Here is an 18,267-nt window from a genome sequence, read left to right as displayed (position 1 = left end):
CCACTGCCAGCTTCCTTGGCCACTGCACGAACCAAAGACTCTGGTGTTTGATGCTGACAGCAGCCACAGATTTTTAAATTCTTAGGGCAGGGTTCTGGTTCATAAGGCCTGGCCATTGATGCTGCCATCCATGTGGGTGGATGTGGTGGGGGAGCCCAAGGTAGTGGTTCAATACATATTAATTGATGGGCATTGAAACGATTGATGACCCAAGGCCGTGCCACCTCATGTGCCAGAGACTTTAATCTGTTAAATGAAGTAAACCACACTGAGTTGCTCTTGGAAGTTACGAAAAATGATTGTAAAGGTTTTTTTCTTTCTTTTTTTAATCTCAAGCACTTTGAGTGACAGTATCCAAAGAAAACAACCTCAGTAGCCGAGTGCAGGAAATCCCTGTGTCCCTGTAAGCAGAGTGCATGCAGTAACAGTTTTAAGTGATATCCTTTCTGGGGTCCAGCTAATTGTTAAAAGAGAGGAACTAGAATATAATATACTGCTGGGGATTCAACCCTCTTACTGTTTATAAAATTTCAAAGGAGCTCAACCTCTAGGAAATTAGTTTGGATTAATATTTAGATTCTGATTTTTTTTTTCCTCTGGAGTGAAATTGCTTCCTATATAAAGATCTTAGAAAATCGGCCGGGCACGGTGGCTCAAGCCTGTAATCCCAGCACTTTGGGAGGCCGAGGCAGGCGGATCACGAGGTCAAGCGATGGAGACCATCCTGGCCAACATGTTGAAACCCCATCACTATTAAGAATACAAAAATTAGCTGGGCGTGGTGGCATGCACCTGTAGTCCCAGCTACCTGGGAGGCTGAGGCAGGAGAATTGCTTGAACCCGGGAGGCAGAGGTTGCAGTGAGCTGAGATTGTGCCACTGCACTCCAGCCTGGCGCCTGGTGACAAAGTGAGACTCTGTCTCAAAAAAAAAAAAAAAGATCTTAGAAAATCTTGCCCCACAGACTGTGATTTGGAGGTGGGGAAGGGGGTGCACAGAGGATTATTTTTTGTGTAATAAACAATATGACTATTGGCCTAAATTTGAAGACCTTTCTTTTTTTATTTTTTCGTTTTCTTTTTTTAACTAGCTCTTCAGCTCAGATGAAGACCTTTATTAATTATTTCTTCTACTCAGCTATCTCTATGTGGGATAGTTATGAAATCACTGGTGTTGGAAAGCTGTGTTTCTACCCTATCTTAAAGACCTTAAAGAGATTTAATTTATTTGTTAGTCAACAATTCTGTGTGAGATTGATATACCAATATTCCCACTGTTGCCACACGTATTATATTTATTTCGATCTCAGGTTATTTTCCCTTTTCTGTACTCAGTGGTGACATGTATTTATGGTGACCATATCATTAGAATTCCTTGGATTGAACAGATTTCAGGTGTGGTTTATTTGCCCTCTCAGTGCACATATATTTTGCTGACCACTTGACTCTCTCTGTCAGCATGCTTATAGTTAAACCTGAAGATGGTTGGTGGTTGAACCCGTATACACACCATCTGGCACTCACTGAGCTTCTCCTCTGGGTAAGGTATTATACGATGTGCTGTGAGGACAACTTAGCACCAGTGTTGGGGGCCCATGGTGGGTCAAAATAGATGAGTAGAGATGAGCCTCTTAAGTGAGGCAAATAGGGGGAATACAAGCTTAGAATTAGAGATACGTTAGACACATTTAAGGAATAGTGAAATAACCCCGCTTGAGTGGAGGGATTTCTTAGAGGAGCAGTTTGGAAAGATCTGTGTCTTTTTGAAATTTGTTATGTCCTTGACTGCCAAAACACCATCATCTCCAAGTTCTCTACCTACATTGCTGTGCCCTTCTTAGTATTCTTTGATGACACCTCTTTTTCACTTGCTCCACAAATATTGATATTTCCCAGGCTCTTTCCCTTGGCCCTTTTCTCTCTAAACACCATTTCTGGGCAACACGTCCGCTTGCCTGAGCAGGATGTTCACCTTTATGTGGATAACTCTCCATCTCTGACTCCAACCTCTCTCCTGAGTGACAGCCGCCACTTCCGGTTTCCCACTGGCACCTCTGCCTGAACAGCACTATGTCTATCTATGTTATCTAACATGGGAGACTGCTCCATTCAGAGCTCTGTGACCAAGCCTACAAGAGGAATCAAGGGAGATGAAAGTCTGAGTTCAAAGAATTTATTTTGCCCAGAGAAGAGTGTAGGAAGGCAAGGGGAGAATAGTAAAAAGTATGATTTACAAGGATTTTGAAAATCGAGCCATTCCAGGTGATAATAACTTCTATGGGTTTGTTGCTCGAAGGGTGATCTGTGGAACAGTGGCATTAACATCACGTGAGAGATTGTAGAAATGAAGAATCTTAGTCCCCCATTCCTTAGACCTACTGAATCATAATCTGCATTTGAAAAAAATCCTCAGGAGGCACTGTTTGCATATTAAAGTCAGAGAGACATTGGTAGAGAGTATGTGCAAAAACGTGAGTCGATGAAATTGAATGGAGATGAAATAATGGCAGGCAAGGAACCAAGAGGCTCCGGTGGTGTTGAATGAATGGATAAGGCACAGGGACATTGAAGTGGCTCACTAGGAATGCAGTAGAATGTGGGTGGAGAGGAGGAATGTGAGCTTACTGCTGACCTCCATAATGTATTCATTATGCCCTGAGAGCGAGCGAGGGCCCTTGCATCAGATAATAGAGTGATATTTGACATAAAAGATTTTTGATGTCTCAGTTCTTTGAGAACACTCTGGTTAAGATTTGTTTTCCCTTAAGTTCTGCATCTCAGGTCTTAAAAAATTATAGCGGATCCTTAAATAATGATGAATTGGCTTTATCAGCAGTGGATCTAAAGAGATTAAGCCTTCTTTTCTGGCTTCATGTCAATTTACAAAATTCTTTTCAACCACCCTAAGACTGACTTTAACAATCTAGTATCCAGTGATACCTTTTTTTTTTTTGTTATTCTCATGGCTCATATTTTCCTGACAGTTAATTAAAAGTTGTGTTTGCTAGGGAAAACTTTCTTTCTTTTAATCCCTACTGATATGCAGATAACATCTTGGAACTCTTTATACTTGCTAGAGAAGTCATATTAAGTCTTCTAAAGAAGAGGCTGATCCGATACTTGGAATTCTATCCCTGGAGGTAAGTTAGCTGTTTAGGGAGATGTGTTGCTTGATAAACACAGGGACGCTGATGATAAAGGTGCTCGCTCGGCATGGGCAACTTTAGTTCTAGCTGCAGCTCCATCCTTCCCTCTGCATCATGTTGGATGAATCAGGCAACTGTTATGGGCTTTTTCATTTACAGTTTACTAGCTGTATTGTTCGAGGTCTAAATTCCCTTACAGTTGTACAATTTTGTGATCTGTAATTTTTTGAGGCTGTTAAAAATGCCTATAAGGTTGAGATAATGCACCCCCCTAAGACATGTACCCAGGAGTCTCTCTTGTATGGTGGCCAATGTATTTATTGGGCTCTGGTCATTCTACCTTTCAAACTATTGAGAATATCTTTATGATTCCAAATCATGATACATCTGCATCTGGAATACTCTGTATGGTTTTGGTAAATTTCTTAAGAGAAATAAGTCTCACCACATTAGAAGAGTATGTTAGCCTTAAAGGTTTCAAAAAAGAAATAGAGTATCTTTTAATTGCCCAAAGGAGTAAAACAATTTTCTTGTGAAATAGGCTAAAAAGATCAGTCTTTTAAAAATATATAAGCGATAGCATGATCCAACCTTGTGAAGACTATAGGGCATTTCTTGAAATTTGAAGACAATGGAATTCTCAAACTGAAGGGATACTTTCAGGATAATTACAAGGAATTATTATTTTTCCTGATAGTTTATAAGCATATTAAATTCACTATTTCCATAGTTTCCAAAGACTTTTAAAATGGGTTCCAGAATGATTTAGATCAGTTCATTACGATGGATCGCAGATGGGAATAAGGGAGTGTTGATCATTTGGTGTGTTGCCCTGCCCTTTTAGGTTGACATTTGAGATCTACAACTGTCTTTTTTTTCTTTTAAACATATTTTTTTCCCTAAGGGTTTAGAAAAGCAGCAAATGTCTTTTTTTTTTTTGTTGTTGTTTGTTTAAAAGAATTATTTTGGTTAAATGATGAGAAAACAGTACTGGCCTGAACAGAAATATAAATGTTGACCTTATTATTAATGGGTTTTCATATGTTCTAAATGCACTGACTGTGGAAAATCTTCTATGATTTTCCAGGTGTAGGTTGTTCATTTAGGAAATTGATCCATAAACAAAACTTTTAAACATGGCAAATTTCAAATATACATGAATAGAAAGTCCAGTAAAGGGAAACTCCATGCCCCTGTCACTCAGATCCTGCGATTATCAGCCCAGTCTAATTTGATTTATAACCTTTCCTGTACTCTCACATCCTGATAATTTTGAGGCAGATCTAAGGCATCATATTTCATCTGTACAGCACATATTGTATTATGTGGTTTATACTCTTGTGTTGGCTTCTTTTACTTTATATGCTGCTTTGGAGATTTTGCATGGTGATGCATGGTAATATATCATCATAATATATGCATCACCGTGCAAAATCTCCAAAGCAGCATATAAAGTAAAAAGTAGTACTCAGCAACTTTTTAAAAAAGAATGTAGTTCATTCTTTTTTAAAACGTTGCTGAGTACTACTACGGCATACAAATACACCACAATTTGTTTATTATTCTGTTGATGGACATTTGGATTTTTTCCAGTTTGGAGCTATTGTGACCACAGCTGCAACGAACATTCTTGTATAAGTCTTTCTGTGGATCCATGCTTTCATTTCTGTTGAGTAAATATCCAGGAATGGAATTGCTGCATCATAGCGTAGATGCATGTTTAACTTTATAAGAAGGTGTCAAAGTAGTATAATTTTACATTCCCACCAGCAATGTATGGAGTTACAGTTGTTCTAACAGCCTTATCTACATTTGATGTTGTCAGCTTTTTAATTTTAGCTATTCTGATGGATGTGAAATGCTACGTTGCTGTGGTTTAAATTGTACTCCCCTGATGACAGGTGGCTTGGAGCTGCTTTTCATGTGCTTGTTGGCTACTTCACTTCTGTGACCTGTCTGCTGAAATACTTTGCCCATTTAAAAATTAGACTGTCTTGTTGTTCTTTGAAAGAGTTGTGTCTTACATTTAAGTCTTAAATCTGTCTTGAGTTAATTTTTGTATAAGATGTAAGGAAGGGGTCCAGTTTCAGTTTTCTGCATATGGCTAGCCAGTTTTCCCAACACCATTTATTAAATAGGGAATCCTTTTCCCTTTGCTTATTTTTGTTAGAGTTGTCAAAGATCAGATGGTTGTAGATGTGTGGCATTATTTCTGAGGCCTCTGCTCTGTTCCATTGATCTATATATCTGTTTTGGTATCAGTATTGTGCTGTTTTGGTTACTGTAGCCTTGTAGTATCGTTTGAAGTCAGGTAGCGTGATGCCTCCAGCTTTGTTCTTTAGCCATCTTTTATTTATTTTTTGAGACAGAGTCTTATTCTGTTGCCTAAGCTGGAGTTCGGTGGCTCACTTTCAGCTCATTGCAACTCTGCCTCCTGGGTTCAAACAGTTACCCTGCCTCATCTTCCCGAGTAGCTGGGATTACAGGCAATGATCACTTTGCCCAGCTAATTTTTGTATTTGTTTTCTTTTTTAGTAGAAATGGTGTTTCACCATGTTGGCCAGGCTGGTCTTGAACTCCTGACCTCAAGTGACCTGCCTGCCTTGGCCTCCCAAGGTGCTGGGATTACCGACATGAGCCATCGTGCCTGGCCTCTTTTGGACATCTTTTAAAAAAGTCTCTAAACATATTTATAATAGCCACTTTAAAGCTCTTATCTGCTAATTTCAACATTTAAATCATCTCCAGGTTACTTTCTATTCATGATATTTTTCTTGAGTATAAGTCACCTCTCCAGCCCCCGCATGTCCAGTATATTTTTATTTTATACTGGATGTTGTGGATAATATGTTATAAAGATTGTATTCGTAGTGTTTATTTGAAGAGTAAATTTTTGTTCTAGCAGGTGGATAAATTACTGATGGACATCTTTGAACTTTCAGAAACTTGGTTTTGTTCTTAGGGTTGCTCTGTTTTGGTTTTGCTTTTAGTCTTAGGATGAATTGTTAGTCTTTGGACATAGTCTTGACTCCTAATGTGTGGTCCCTTTGTAGGGTTTTAGTGGAAAGTCTGAGGCATTCCCCAATTTCCTCTAGCTCTGTGGGGTTCAAACTCCAAACTCTCTTCTGTGCAGAGGGCAGCAGTTCAGATATTCCTCAGCTTCTCAGCCTACCCTCTGTCTGCTGGACTTCTGATGTCTCCTTTGTGCTTACGCAGCTTAGGAATTAACCACGGACAACAGAAGTTTATGAATAGACTTGGATGCTCCTTTCTCTGTGGCTGTTCTTCCCAGGATTTACCCCCTTGATATCAGATCTCACCTATGTCTTCTGATCTTTAAAGCCAAGAAGCTTGTGACCTCCTTGAGTGTTAGCTGCCCCCTACCCTCAGGGGAAAAGCCCTGTCAATTTAGTTTCCAAGTAGTATCATTTCTTATTTTGAGGGTCAAATCTCCGCTAGCTACTGTCTGCTTTTGGTCAATTTCTAGTGCCTTCAGCTAGTTCTTCAAAAAATTTGGCTGGGCCAAGTGGTTTATGTCTGTAATCCTAGCATTTTGGGAGACCAAGGAGGGCAGATTATCTGAGGTCAGGAGTGGCCTCATCGAGATCAGCATGGCCAACATGGTGAAACGTGGTCTCCACTAAAAGTACAAAAATTAGCCAGGTGTGGTGGCGGGTGCCTGTAGTCCCAGCTACTCGGGAGGCTGAGGCAGGAAAATCACTTGAATCCAGGAGGCGGAGGTTGCAGTGAGCCAATATCAGGCTACTGCACTCCAGCCTGGGTGACAAGAGGGAGACTCCGTATCAGAAAAAAAAAAAAAAAAAAATTTGTCCAGGGTAGAAATGTTTTTGGAGAGTTAATCTGATACAAACTATGCCTCCACATAGATAGAAATATTTTTGAAGAGAGTTAACCTGATACGAACTATGCCTCCACAACTGGAACTCTCTTTTTAAAAACAACAATATTTCTATTAATGACACCCAAAAGTTGCCAATGATTCCTTAATTTCACCCATAATCAGTATTCCAAATGTAGAGAATTAAGGTTCTCATGAGGAAGATAATATTTAGTTTGGCTTTTTTCTTTTTTTTAGAGCAAACTTGATAGGAAAGTTTTCTAAAAAAATGAGTTTGCTCATTCACTGGCTAAGAGCATATTGTTATTAGGTTGGTGCAGAAGTAATTGCAGTTTTTGCCATTACTTTTGATGGTCTAGGGGTGGTAACAGCTTCCCACTGTGTTCACCGGCCCTGGGGTTCTTAACCATCCTTTGTACAAACCCTGGGGTTTGTAACCATCATTAAAAGTAATGGCAAAAACTGCAATTACTAATTGTTGTAGGATGAGCATCCCTGGCTTGATATTAAAGCCCGGATCTTTAATATCCCTCCACAGGGATATTAATTCCCCTCCACAGCAGCTGCTGAGCCAGTTTTATGGTAATCTCAGGTATTCAGGACACAGTCAAGAGCAAAGAAGTCTGTGACAAAGGCCTCTGAGCAGCTAAAATAGACACATAATCGATTAGTTTTATCACAGGGAAATCTTTCAAATCCTCACTCAGAACCTATTTACCCCAATTTTAAGTACAAGTATAAGAGGGCTTGTGATTTCTTCCCCTAGCTTATAGAACATTAGAGGAGTGACAGAGAGGGGATGATGGCGTGCTACAGGCAGGCACAATGACAGTGGCAGGAAGTGACTGGGGACAGTGGCATTAATTTCAAGAGTGCAGTCTCTGTATTTGATGCAGGGTTAGGTCCCAGGCTAACAAAGATACCTGAGGTTTGGCTTGTGCGTCAAGGAGCTTGTGCTGTATCAAGGTACACAGATGTGCAAAAGAGCAAAATGGACTGGTGAGCGCGATTATCACAAACTTTCGGTGAGTGCAGTTATGGAAGGAAGGAGGAATTGGATGGTTCAGAGAAGGCTTCAGCGAGAGGTTCCAGTGGCTCACATAAGGTTGATCTCTGTCCATAAGGGTCTTTGGAGGATACAGACGACATGTTGAAAGGAAATCAAATGGAAAGGCACTATTTACAAAGGCACTATTTGTAAATAAAGGCACTATTTACAAAGCTATGTTAAGAAAAACCTACAAAAGATGGTTAAGAACCCCAGGGCCTGTGAACATGGTAGGAAGCTGTTAACCACCCCTAGACTGGAAGGAGCAAGAGGAGGAAATGTTGCCAGAGCCTGCAAGGCCTGAGGCCTCTGTGGGGAACTGCCTGTGGCATCTGGTCTAGGAGAGCAGGCTCCTGGCATCCCACCTTTATCTCCTATATCCTCTCACCTCCTGCCAATCCAACCAGAAGCCAGAGGATGGGGGGGGACCACCACTGGTGCTGTGTGTCAGCTTCCCAGGGCACAGAGTTGGCTGGAGAAGGGTGGGAAGTGGACTGGAGGGGTAACCTGAGAATATCCAGCAAAGTTGAGTAGAATTTTGTTTTAGGTGACACGTGGCCCTCTGGGAGGGCAGTTCAAGCCCCAGGGCTAAGGTGTGAAGTACTTCAAGACATGCTCAGAAAATCTAAGTGGTTTTGTAGAAAGTGAAGCACAGAGTTCATCTGGGAGGTGGCTAACAATGGACAGTGTTCCTCTCCCTCCTGAAGCATTTAGACTGGATTTGTGAGCTGTTGAGAACCCTAGAGGTCCCCAGCAGGAAAGGGACCAGCAGCCAAGGGGAGAAAGCATGGCAGGAAGGAGTGAGGGTCCTCAGCTCATGTTCCACCAGCGTGGACGAATAAATAATATCTGAAAAACACAAGTTTGATGTCAGCATTTTGTAGACAGCACAATCCCCACCTCAATAGTGATAAAAGTGACTGGACTGTTCATGATCATGGCCCCACGTATCACAGGCAGCATATTTCTGTTACCAAGGCAGCAATGTCTGTGATTCATTTTAGGAACATTTCCAGTCAAAGGTCTTTGGATTATATAAAAAGTTTTGATACTTAGAGAAATGACATTAAGGAACTTGGAAAATTTGCTTATACGAAACATCTTTTTTTCTGGATGAGGCTGGGTAAATGGAGTTTTGCTACTTTTATTATTATTATTGTTATTATCAAGTTTATTATTATGATTACCATTCTGGAATAAAGACCCTTCCAAACCAAAGTCATCTTATTTCACAGTAAGAGCTAGTTGGAAAACATGTAATCAGTAGATCCTTTATTACCTGGTGGAGTTGCTGATGTGTTTAGCTGCTGTGAGGTAGGACACTCATCCTTCATGTCTGGCTTATTTAAAAGCATCTTTGGTGTGTGTACAGCTTAGCAGAAATCCTTATTCACTTGAGCTGATTCTGGAGTCAAGCTGTTGTTAGCTGCTGGTTTAAAGACTAGGTTGAGACGAGGGACAATTAGCTTATTGTCTCATGTCCTGTCTTGTCCTTTCTCTTCCATCTTCTGCCCTCCCATTCCCTCTCCAGGTGCAGGTTCTGTCCCTTCCTTACCCTGATGATGGGTTGGAGGTCGACTCAGTCACAGGAACTGAAGGACACTGTCAGTCTGTCTTGTGTCCTTTGTCTCTCCCAGCGTACATGCGCACTTGCAGAGCCACCCAATTATTGGCCAATTAAAAACAGAAACTGGAGCACAAAACTGTTTTATCATATTTGTTGGCTGAACAAATGTGTCAATAGGATGAACGTTATAACCAGGCAAATCTGCTTTAGACTCCTAAAACCTTGCTCACTCAACGTGTTCTTGAGTTTTGACCCCATCCGCTGACCAAGATCTCTTTTTCTTGTTAGGATGTCAGAGTCTCTGTCATAGGAGAATAACAGTACCCATCTATGAACGTTTTGTAAGGCGCAACAGAACTCAATCTATGTTTACATAACTCCTAGCATAGTGTAGGTGTTCAATAAAAGTTGGCTATTATAATTATTGCCCAGCAGTGAAGAGAACTGCTTGACTTTGTTTAATTTAGCATTTTGTAAACCTGTTTAACCAAAATACTGCTATTTCTAGAACCATTCATTAACATTTCAAGGAATGCTACTGTTCCATGGAATACAGCTTGGGAAACTCTGAATTAAGAATTGGACAAAATTAAACAGTCGGAGTTGGGGTTCTGGATCAGCTCAGTCCTCACCACACCCTGAAACTGCTTAAATAAAAACAGGGAAGTTTCATTTTTAGGGTATAAAACAGAAATGAAAAAAAAGTCACCCTTATAAAAACCTGTATTTTTGTTCATCTCTTCTTTGTAAACATATCTCTAGGTGACTCAAGAAATTCAAGGGAAGCTGTCTGAAGTTCTCAGGACTGGTTTAAGAGGGTATCATTGAGTCAGAGAAATTAGAATTACATGCTTCTTCTGATTTTGGCCTATCAGAAGTAATGAGGCCCAAAATTGTCCCCCTCCTTTTTCCCTGTCTCCATCTCCCTTTGACCTGGTCACCCCTCTTCCCGTCTGCATCTCTGCCTGGCACAGTTGCAGGGTGAGGGGGGTGCAGCTCCCACTCCTGCTCCCACCCTTCTCTTATTGGGTTTTGGTTTATGCCTTTGCCCACTTCAACTTCGTGCCTTGACAGAACACAGCCCCTGGGAAGAGAGGCCTTCATGTGTCCCGAGAGGTCTCATGGGGGTTGGGTCACCAGCCTTCCAGAGGCATATCTGGTTGGCACTGGTGAATCATCAAGGCCTAGGACAGACATCACCCACTTGCTCATCTGAAGGCCAGGAACGATTATGTCATTACATGTGTGCATTTCTCAACTAAGCCTTCAAGAGGGTGATGGGATGAGAAGCATCTGTATAAGATGCATGCGTGACACATCCAAAGAGCAAATATATCAGACGATCGTATTCCCTGCGCGAGCCTTGGGAGAGTTTTCAAAAGTCATTCTCACTTACTTGTGCTCCACACCTACAAATTCCAAACATCGGTACCCACAGAGATCTCATTGCTTCTCACGTACGGGACCAGCATTCCTTGCTGAGGTTGTGCTCGTGCCTCCGGATTCCATGTGCCAGCTCTGTGACCCTCTGCTCTCCCTGTCATTATAGGAGGTGAATGAGGGCCCTAACTCTACCTAATGACCTTCCTAAGACTGCTTTTGTTTAATAATCCAGTCTGTTCTAGGTGATGAGAGAGAGAACAGTGTGTAGGCAGCCACACTTCAAGAAGGTCCATGTTAATTTTCCAGCTCAGGGAATTGCTGCTGGTGCAGAGCTGAGCCCATGATGGGGACAGTTATTTGGGAAACTTAGGGCTGATGACGGTAAGGAAAACTTCCTGGCAATAAACAATGCTAATTACTAGAACAGGATGCTCCTTGTGGGAATCCCACCTGTTACCTGTGATACGTAATGACAGCATGATCTGTGTTAGTCAGGATTTGGATGTTGAGGTTCAAGTGTTGTTCTGTCCACAGGCAGGGGACATATCAGCTGATCTTGCTCCTTTCAGCCTGGAGGTTCCATAGAAAGTGTTCCTAAGGCAACTTCATACTTTTTTTCCTCTCTTATATTTTCTTAATTTGCACATCTAATTTTCAGTATCTACAATGTGCTAATGGGCTTTCTTCCTACTAGGAATCACGTGTGGAGTGAGAATGTTCTTGAGAAAGCCAGTCTCTAGGGCTTTGCTTCTGGTTTGAGGTCCCATGAGGTAGGTTTTATGAAACCTCCCCCGCAATGGGTGGGTGCCAGCAAACCTCAGCGGGGTCAGCAGCTCTCCTGCTAATTTTGGCAGGAGAGGGAGACACTCAGCCACCCTGAGAAGAAAGAAGGTAAATTTTGTGATCCATTTGTAAATCAAGCTAGAATGCTGTTTCTGACCTGGGCATGTATTCAGGGCCTATTTCCTTCTACCATCAAACCTGTAAGGACAAAACTAACTCAAGTTCATTGTTCTCCACCGTGTAATCGTTCTTCCTATCCTGGATTGTAGAGGGGGCAGCTCAGATGGCATGTCAAGAAGGAGGGAAGGGCTAGACAGGATGTGGTGCTGGGTGCACAGTCAGTGCTTTGGTGATCAATATCAACATGGTGGTCCTGGGTTAGGATTTCAAGGAGGGAACAGAAGGAGTAGGATGAGAAGTGGATGGGTGATGCCCAGTGGCTGGTGCTCCAGAATTTAAGCAAGGCCTGTCTCGAGAACCCCAGAAACAAGGAGCTTGCAGGGCACAACCCTTGTACAAGGAGTACAGAATGCAGGAAGAATGAGGAGAGCAATGAATGCTCTTTCAGTCCTCAGAGTAAGAAGGGGATTTGATCAAAGCATTTCAAGGGCACCTGGCATCACCCACAGGCCATGACTCTGTGATTCTCTGACTTCCCCCTGTAGCTGGCCGGCTTCTATAAAATTATCAAAGAGAAGGTAGACCTGAAACTTTACAAATACTGTGGCCTGAGAATGAAATTACACCGCTAAAGTTCGCTTATTAGAATTCATCAGCATGCAGACTTTCTCAAGCCATAATGACTTCATGACCTAAGTGGAAATTGCATATTTCTTTGGAAAATCAAAGTGGCATAGCCAAATGAGCAGAAAATTGTCTTTAACTAGTAGATGTATTTCTACATAATTTTTTTTTGACTGAAGAGATAATCACTCTGACATTTAAGCTCGACAGCTAATAGTAAGAGCCAAAATCTATCAGTTGCTTCCATGGTCCCAGGAACTATTTTTGGTGTTTTGCATGCACTAGTTCATTTAATCTTCAGAAGAGTTCTCTGATGGGAATAAACCCCCACTTAACCGATGAGGAAACTGAAGATTAGAGAGATTAAGTACCCTGTCAGGGCTAGGACTGGACTGTGGGTCCAGCCAGCTAACTCCAAGCTCTCTTGCAAACCAGCTGTCTTTCCCACCACCCTCTGCCTCTTGCAGAGGGTCAGCAGATGACCACTTGAACTGCACCTGCCATACTAGAGTGGAATCAAGAGCTTGATGTTGTGAAAGAAAGAGAACTGTCTAGAACTGTACAAACAGCATGAACAGTAGCCTTCTCCCCCACCGAGTATAAAATGGACCAATAACGTATGTGATACCTGTGAGAAAATCACTTGTTTTTTGAATACTGCTGTTAAGAATTTGAAACTTAGCATGATCTCTAAGTGAATAATTCTCTATCTCTAGACCTTAGAGATCCTGCTTAGTTTCGAAAGCTAACAGGGAATGCTGACTCGGCCAGACACTATCTGAAGTCTTTTACATTTATTAATATGTTTAAACCTAACAGCATCCCCATGAGATAGGTGCTGTTATTTTTCTCATTTTCCAGATGAGGAAACCAGAACACAACTAGGAAGTGGCAGAGCCGGAAAGGGGGCCCCGGATTTGTAACCATTATTTTAGACTGCTTCTCAAGCACTAGGTTTTGGCAAACCTGAAATACCTGGTCTGTGATGCAAACAGGACTCCCCATCCTAGGGGTGGGATAAGGTCCAGTAGATCCAGTAGCTGAGCTGTGTCTGTTGTGAATGTTTGTGCCTCTGAATCAGGTGATGTGGAAGGTCAGTTGCAGCTCTCTTCCCACAAAGCTTCCTTCTAGAGATGCGGCGGGTAGTGGGTTTTCCCCACTAAGCTGTGCCAGGTGGTCATCTACAGAATGCCCAGTTCATTCTGCATCATGGGCATTTCATCATTGACACTTTTTTTCTGATATAAGAAGTCTTAGATTTTTTGTACTTTTTGTATAGAGTTTGTTTGTAAGCCTTTTGGCGTTTCAAGATTGTATTTGCTCATTTCATATCCAATGAATGTTATAATGGGTTTAAATGTGGTACTGGAATTTACCAAAGGCTGCTTTTAATGTAGGTAAGGGGTGAACTAACATGATTGGGTGCCTGCTGAAGACAGTCCAAGTTCCTCAGTGTGGTCTCCGGATTCTTGATGATCTGACTCTCTTTACCTCTCCATCCCTGCCTCTTGGTGTGACCCTGTTTCTCCTGCTCCCAGCCTAGTAAAACATTTGCAGTTCCCCAAATATGCCAGGCTTTCGAAATGTGCCCTGATTGTGTCTTTGCAAGCACCTGAGAAGCATCTCTTCATCTTCAAAACTCAGTTCAACTTTTGTCACTGCTTTTAAGCCTCTCTTGCTGTTCTTCTCCAACCCACCAGACGGGCCACTCCCTTTCTGGTATTTATACTGTATTCTGAACAGACCATGAGCACAGCACAGACTCCAATACTTCAGAGCCTATAAAATATCATGATAGCCTTGGCTTCTATTTGTTGAGAATTTGATGTGTGCCAGGCATGATAATACCAAGCATTTTATTTAACAGAATTCTTGCAACTACCTCTTGAAGTAAGGTGCTAGTCTCATGGTCAGTATACAGATGATAAGAGCAAAGCTCAAAGAGATGAAGTGACTTCCCCAAGTCCACGTGACCAGTGTTTATGTTACAGAACTTTAGGTTTCCTGAGGGCAAGGGCTGTATTTTTTGAGTCAGGGCTCAACTGGGATATACCAACAGTCCAAGCCTATTTTCCACTCCTGTCCTTGGATAGGGATAGGGAGTGGTTAGATGTACCCAAAACACAAATTGGAAAGAGAGACTAAGACATTATTACTAATGGGAGACAGCACACAAATGCTAGGCAGGCAGGCAGAAGTTACAGCATCCACTCTTCTTTGCACCCACAGCACCAGCACTCTGGTAGGTATCAACAGTTGCTAAATAGAAGTGAACGGATCCCTACTGTTCCTTAGTTATGCTCTACACTCAGAGAATGGAGAGATTGTGGGGCTGTTGAAGGTGGAGTAGACTTCAAGGGGGAGGCTGAACTCATATAAGCTTGAGATAGAGGCAGATGTGGGGAAGGAGGAGGGGACTTGTCCAAAAGGGACCATCGGTAAAGGTGGGCACACTTGAAATACTTGACTAGGTCAATGGGTACAGTTTTCTTAACTTCTGAAATAGGCTCTCCAAATTCCCCAACTGAAGAAGGGTTTTCCCCACTGAGCCATGCCAGGAAATTCATGGCATGATTCTTGTAAGTGCCCCCTCTGCCCACCTGTGCCAGGGCTAACAGACCTCAAGTCTAACTCGTTAATCCTTTGGATTGCTCATCTTATTTCTGACACGAGTCATGTGGTGTTTTGGCTCACCTGTCTGGGGTTTTCTTTACAGGTTAACATGTTTGTTGAAGGATTCCATGATGCCATCCTCCTCTATGTCTTGGCTCTACATGAAGTACTCAGAGCTGGTTACAGCAAGAAGGATGGAGGGAAAATTATCCAGCAGACATGGAACAGAACATTTGAAGGTGGGGATTCCATCTATAAGGCAGCCCATCTATTGCAGCTGTGGGGCCTTTCCAACATCTTGCTTTTCTCAGCTGTAAAGCAGGGATAACACAGATATCAACTTTATATTTATTTATTCATTCAACAGATGTTCATTGAGCATCTACTACATGCCAGGTTCAAGGTGTTGAGGATTCAGCAGTGAACTAAAGACATTTCATGCAATCATTTGAGCTTACATGCTAGTGCGGGGGAAAAGCAACAAACAATGAATACAGTACACCTTTCAGGGCTATAAAATAAGGTAGGATAGGGAGCTGGAAAGTGCCAGCAAGGAGGAGTGGGACTGCTAGTTTCGAGTGGTCGGGGAAGGTCTCTGTGAGAGCGAAGTTGAGAAGAGATCAAAAGGAAGTGAGGGGGAAGCTCTGTAGATGTTTAGGACAGAGCATTCCAGAGGGAGCAGCAAACATGAAGATGAGTGCCTCTGGGAGACTGTGGAGTGTCCCCAGTGTGGACACCAAGTGTGAGAGGCAGCGTGATACTTGCCAAAGCCCGAGAGGTAGTGGGGCCAGATCATGCAGACCGGGGAGTGTCGCTGAGGTCTTTGGGCTCTACCTGGGTGAGACAGAAAGTCGCCTGAGGCTTTGAGTGACATGATCTGCCTTGTATGTTTAAAAGGGGTTCTTATGGCTGTTCTGTGGAAAATAAACCATATATGCTTATGGGTATCACTTGGGAAGTGGTAACAGTAAAAATTGCTGAACCAGGGTTCAGAAAAACCTGCATCCTCCACTAGTAACCTTGTCCTCTGAGCTTCTCTTTCTTTACCTGTATGATGAGGAGGTTAGGCTGGTTAGTGACTAAAAAGAGCTCTTTCTGTTTTACATCAGGCTCGCTCTTCCTCTGAGCCCTTTCATGCATTGGGGTATGCCCATATCTATTTGTAATCCAACTAGTGACATTTTTCAATGGCGGGAGCAAGTACTGCCAAGTTTAGATTTGGGGCATGTGTTTTTTCAGTTGGGACTCCTGGGCCTCCACTCCCTCAGTTTGTCCTCAGTTCTTAGAAAGGGCAGGACAGGACGGTAGGGAGAGGTTGAGCTCCAGCTGGAGTTGTCTGGGCAGTAGCTACCGTGAAAACTGGATTTCATTTCTCTCTGGTGGTTTTAGCGGATGCCATGTCTTACTCAAAACCAGAGTGACATCTTCCATAGCATTAGCCAGATTGCAATCCGTGGGTGAGTGGACCCCCCAGGATTATCTTGCTTTACTTCTGACTGATTCAGCTGAGGAGCTGGAATCCAATAGGAAAATTCAGGGGTCATATTAGGACAAAGCCAAATTTCCCAGAAGTTTTGCACAATACACTGAGAACATGGCATCTGTGGACACAACCTCGGTCGGCCACATCCCATTCTTAGCTGTTACTCACTATGTGGTGTGGTCATTTGTTCTTGGTTTTCTGACAGAGGGACAGGAGCCAGAGGTGGGGGATGCTGGAGGGCGCCACTGAGGGAGGTTGTTAAGGGAAAGGTAGATGGCCACGATGGCTGGAATGTATTTTGGTCAAAGCCAGGGCCTGGGCTTAGTTTTCCCATAGGGCATCTTAATGTCCCTATTCTAGGGCCAGGTCTACACAGGCAATAAAGAGAATTAGGGATATCAGTATAAGGGATCAGGTTAGTCCTGAACCAATCAACTGTGTAGTTCAGTCTACAATTAAAATCTCATCTGTTCGAATGTAAAGATAATTGAGACCAAGGTAAGTTTTCGGCTTGAATTGCTTGGAGAGCCCATTTTATTTGCTAAGCAGTGGTCCATTGGATTGTAGGCCCAAAAGGAGCTCTAAGATATCTGTATGAAGAAAAACCCAAATCTTCCTAAAATTAAAACAATTTTAACTTTAATAGTCACCTTTAAGTGACCATTAAGTTGTCAAGGGAAAAATACTCTGGCTGCGATTTGACAAACTTGGCTTTTATTGCCGTGAAACCTGTGATCAACTCTCATTTCAATAAATGGCCTGGGAAGAAACTGGATTTCCTCTGTGTGAGAGGTCAGAGTGACAAGGTAAATAGGACTGTGGCTTAAACTTTGAGCCCCACTACAGGCAAACAGAAGTAAGAGTGGAAAGTCTCACCACTTATGTGCAGGAAAATTCTGCTATAAGCCTGACAATCTCACCCTATGTATGATACTCTTAGGTGAAGTCTCACTTTGCTAATTGGCCACACTGAGGATTCTCACCCCATTTCTTGGCAGAATTACAATAGCTTAAAGGTATAATGAGGTCGTATATTACTAGGACCACCTCATTTTATAAAATACTCTGCAAAATACTTAGCAGGACACAGCATCACAAATACCTCTCAACGGAATGACATATGGCTGTGGATAGTCAATAAGTTTTTTTTTTTTTAAGCAAATTTATCACTTGAGAGTTTTATAGGCTGTCAAGGACACACAAGTTTATGGTCGGTGTACCCTTTGTAACTGGTCTATATTAAGAAGTCAAAAAAATCAAAGTGAATGGTAGCTTCCATTCTGTTTCTGGCAAAGTAAACCAAAGTCTGGAAAAATCAGGGGGCCTTCAAACCACAGCCCAAAGGACAGTAAACCCAAATACCTGCCCTCTCCAAGCCACACTGGAGGATGGAACTTTCCCTTGGGATCCTTTCTCCCAGACATTCGTTTTACTAGAAGAGTCAGTACTTCCAGAGAGAACCAAATCAATAGAAAGACCAATTAAAAATTACACTGAACTCTCCCCAGTTGAAAAGGAAATAGCTTTAATTAATTAGAATGGGACGCATGTATGCATTCTCTTATTTAGTGAATGAAAATTATGATATAGACATATATATTTTTTTCTTGAGACAGAGTCTCACCCTGTTGCCTATGCTGGTG

The 18,267-nt window shown here is 42.2% G+C and overlaps 1 protein-coding gene across 4 annotated transcripts in view; it reads left to right on the top strand.

Moving 5' to 3' along the window:
- Nucleotides 1-18,267, top strand: part of NPR3 (natriuretic peptide receptor 3) — a 65,154-nt gene that overhangs the window by 33,873 nt on the left and 13,014 nt on the right. For all 4 annotated transcript variants that reach the window (XR_013532671.1, XR_004739965.3, XM_035291715.3 and 1 more), the window contains exon 4: nt 15,245-15,380. Coding sequence is in view for 2 of the 4 variants with exons in the window: in XM_035291715.3 (XP_035147606.2) it covers nt 15,245-15,380 (136 nt within the window). In the remaining 2 variants the exon portion in view is untranslated. The remainder of the gene's footprint in view (nt 1-15,244; nt 15,381-18,267) is intronic.

The sequence above is a fragment of the Callithrix jacchus genome, chromosome 2 (assembly GCF_049354715.1).
Source record: "Callithrix jacchus isolate 240 chromosome 2, calJac240_pri, whole genome shotgun sequence".
Taxonomy (NCBI): Eukaryota; Metazoa; Chordata; class Mammalia; order Primates; family Cebidae; genus Callithrix; species Callithrix jacchus.
The sequence above is the reverse complement of the archived record's forward strand: the minus strand, read 5'-3'. Positions and strand labels throughout refer to the sequence as shown.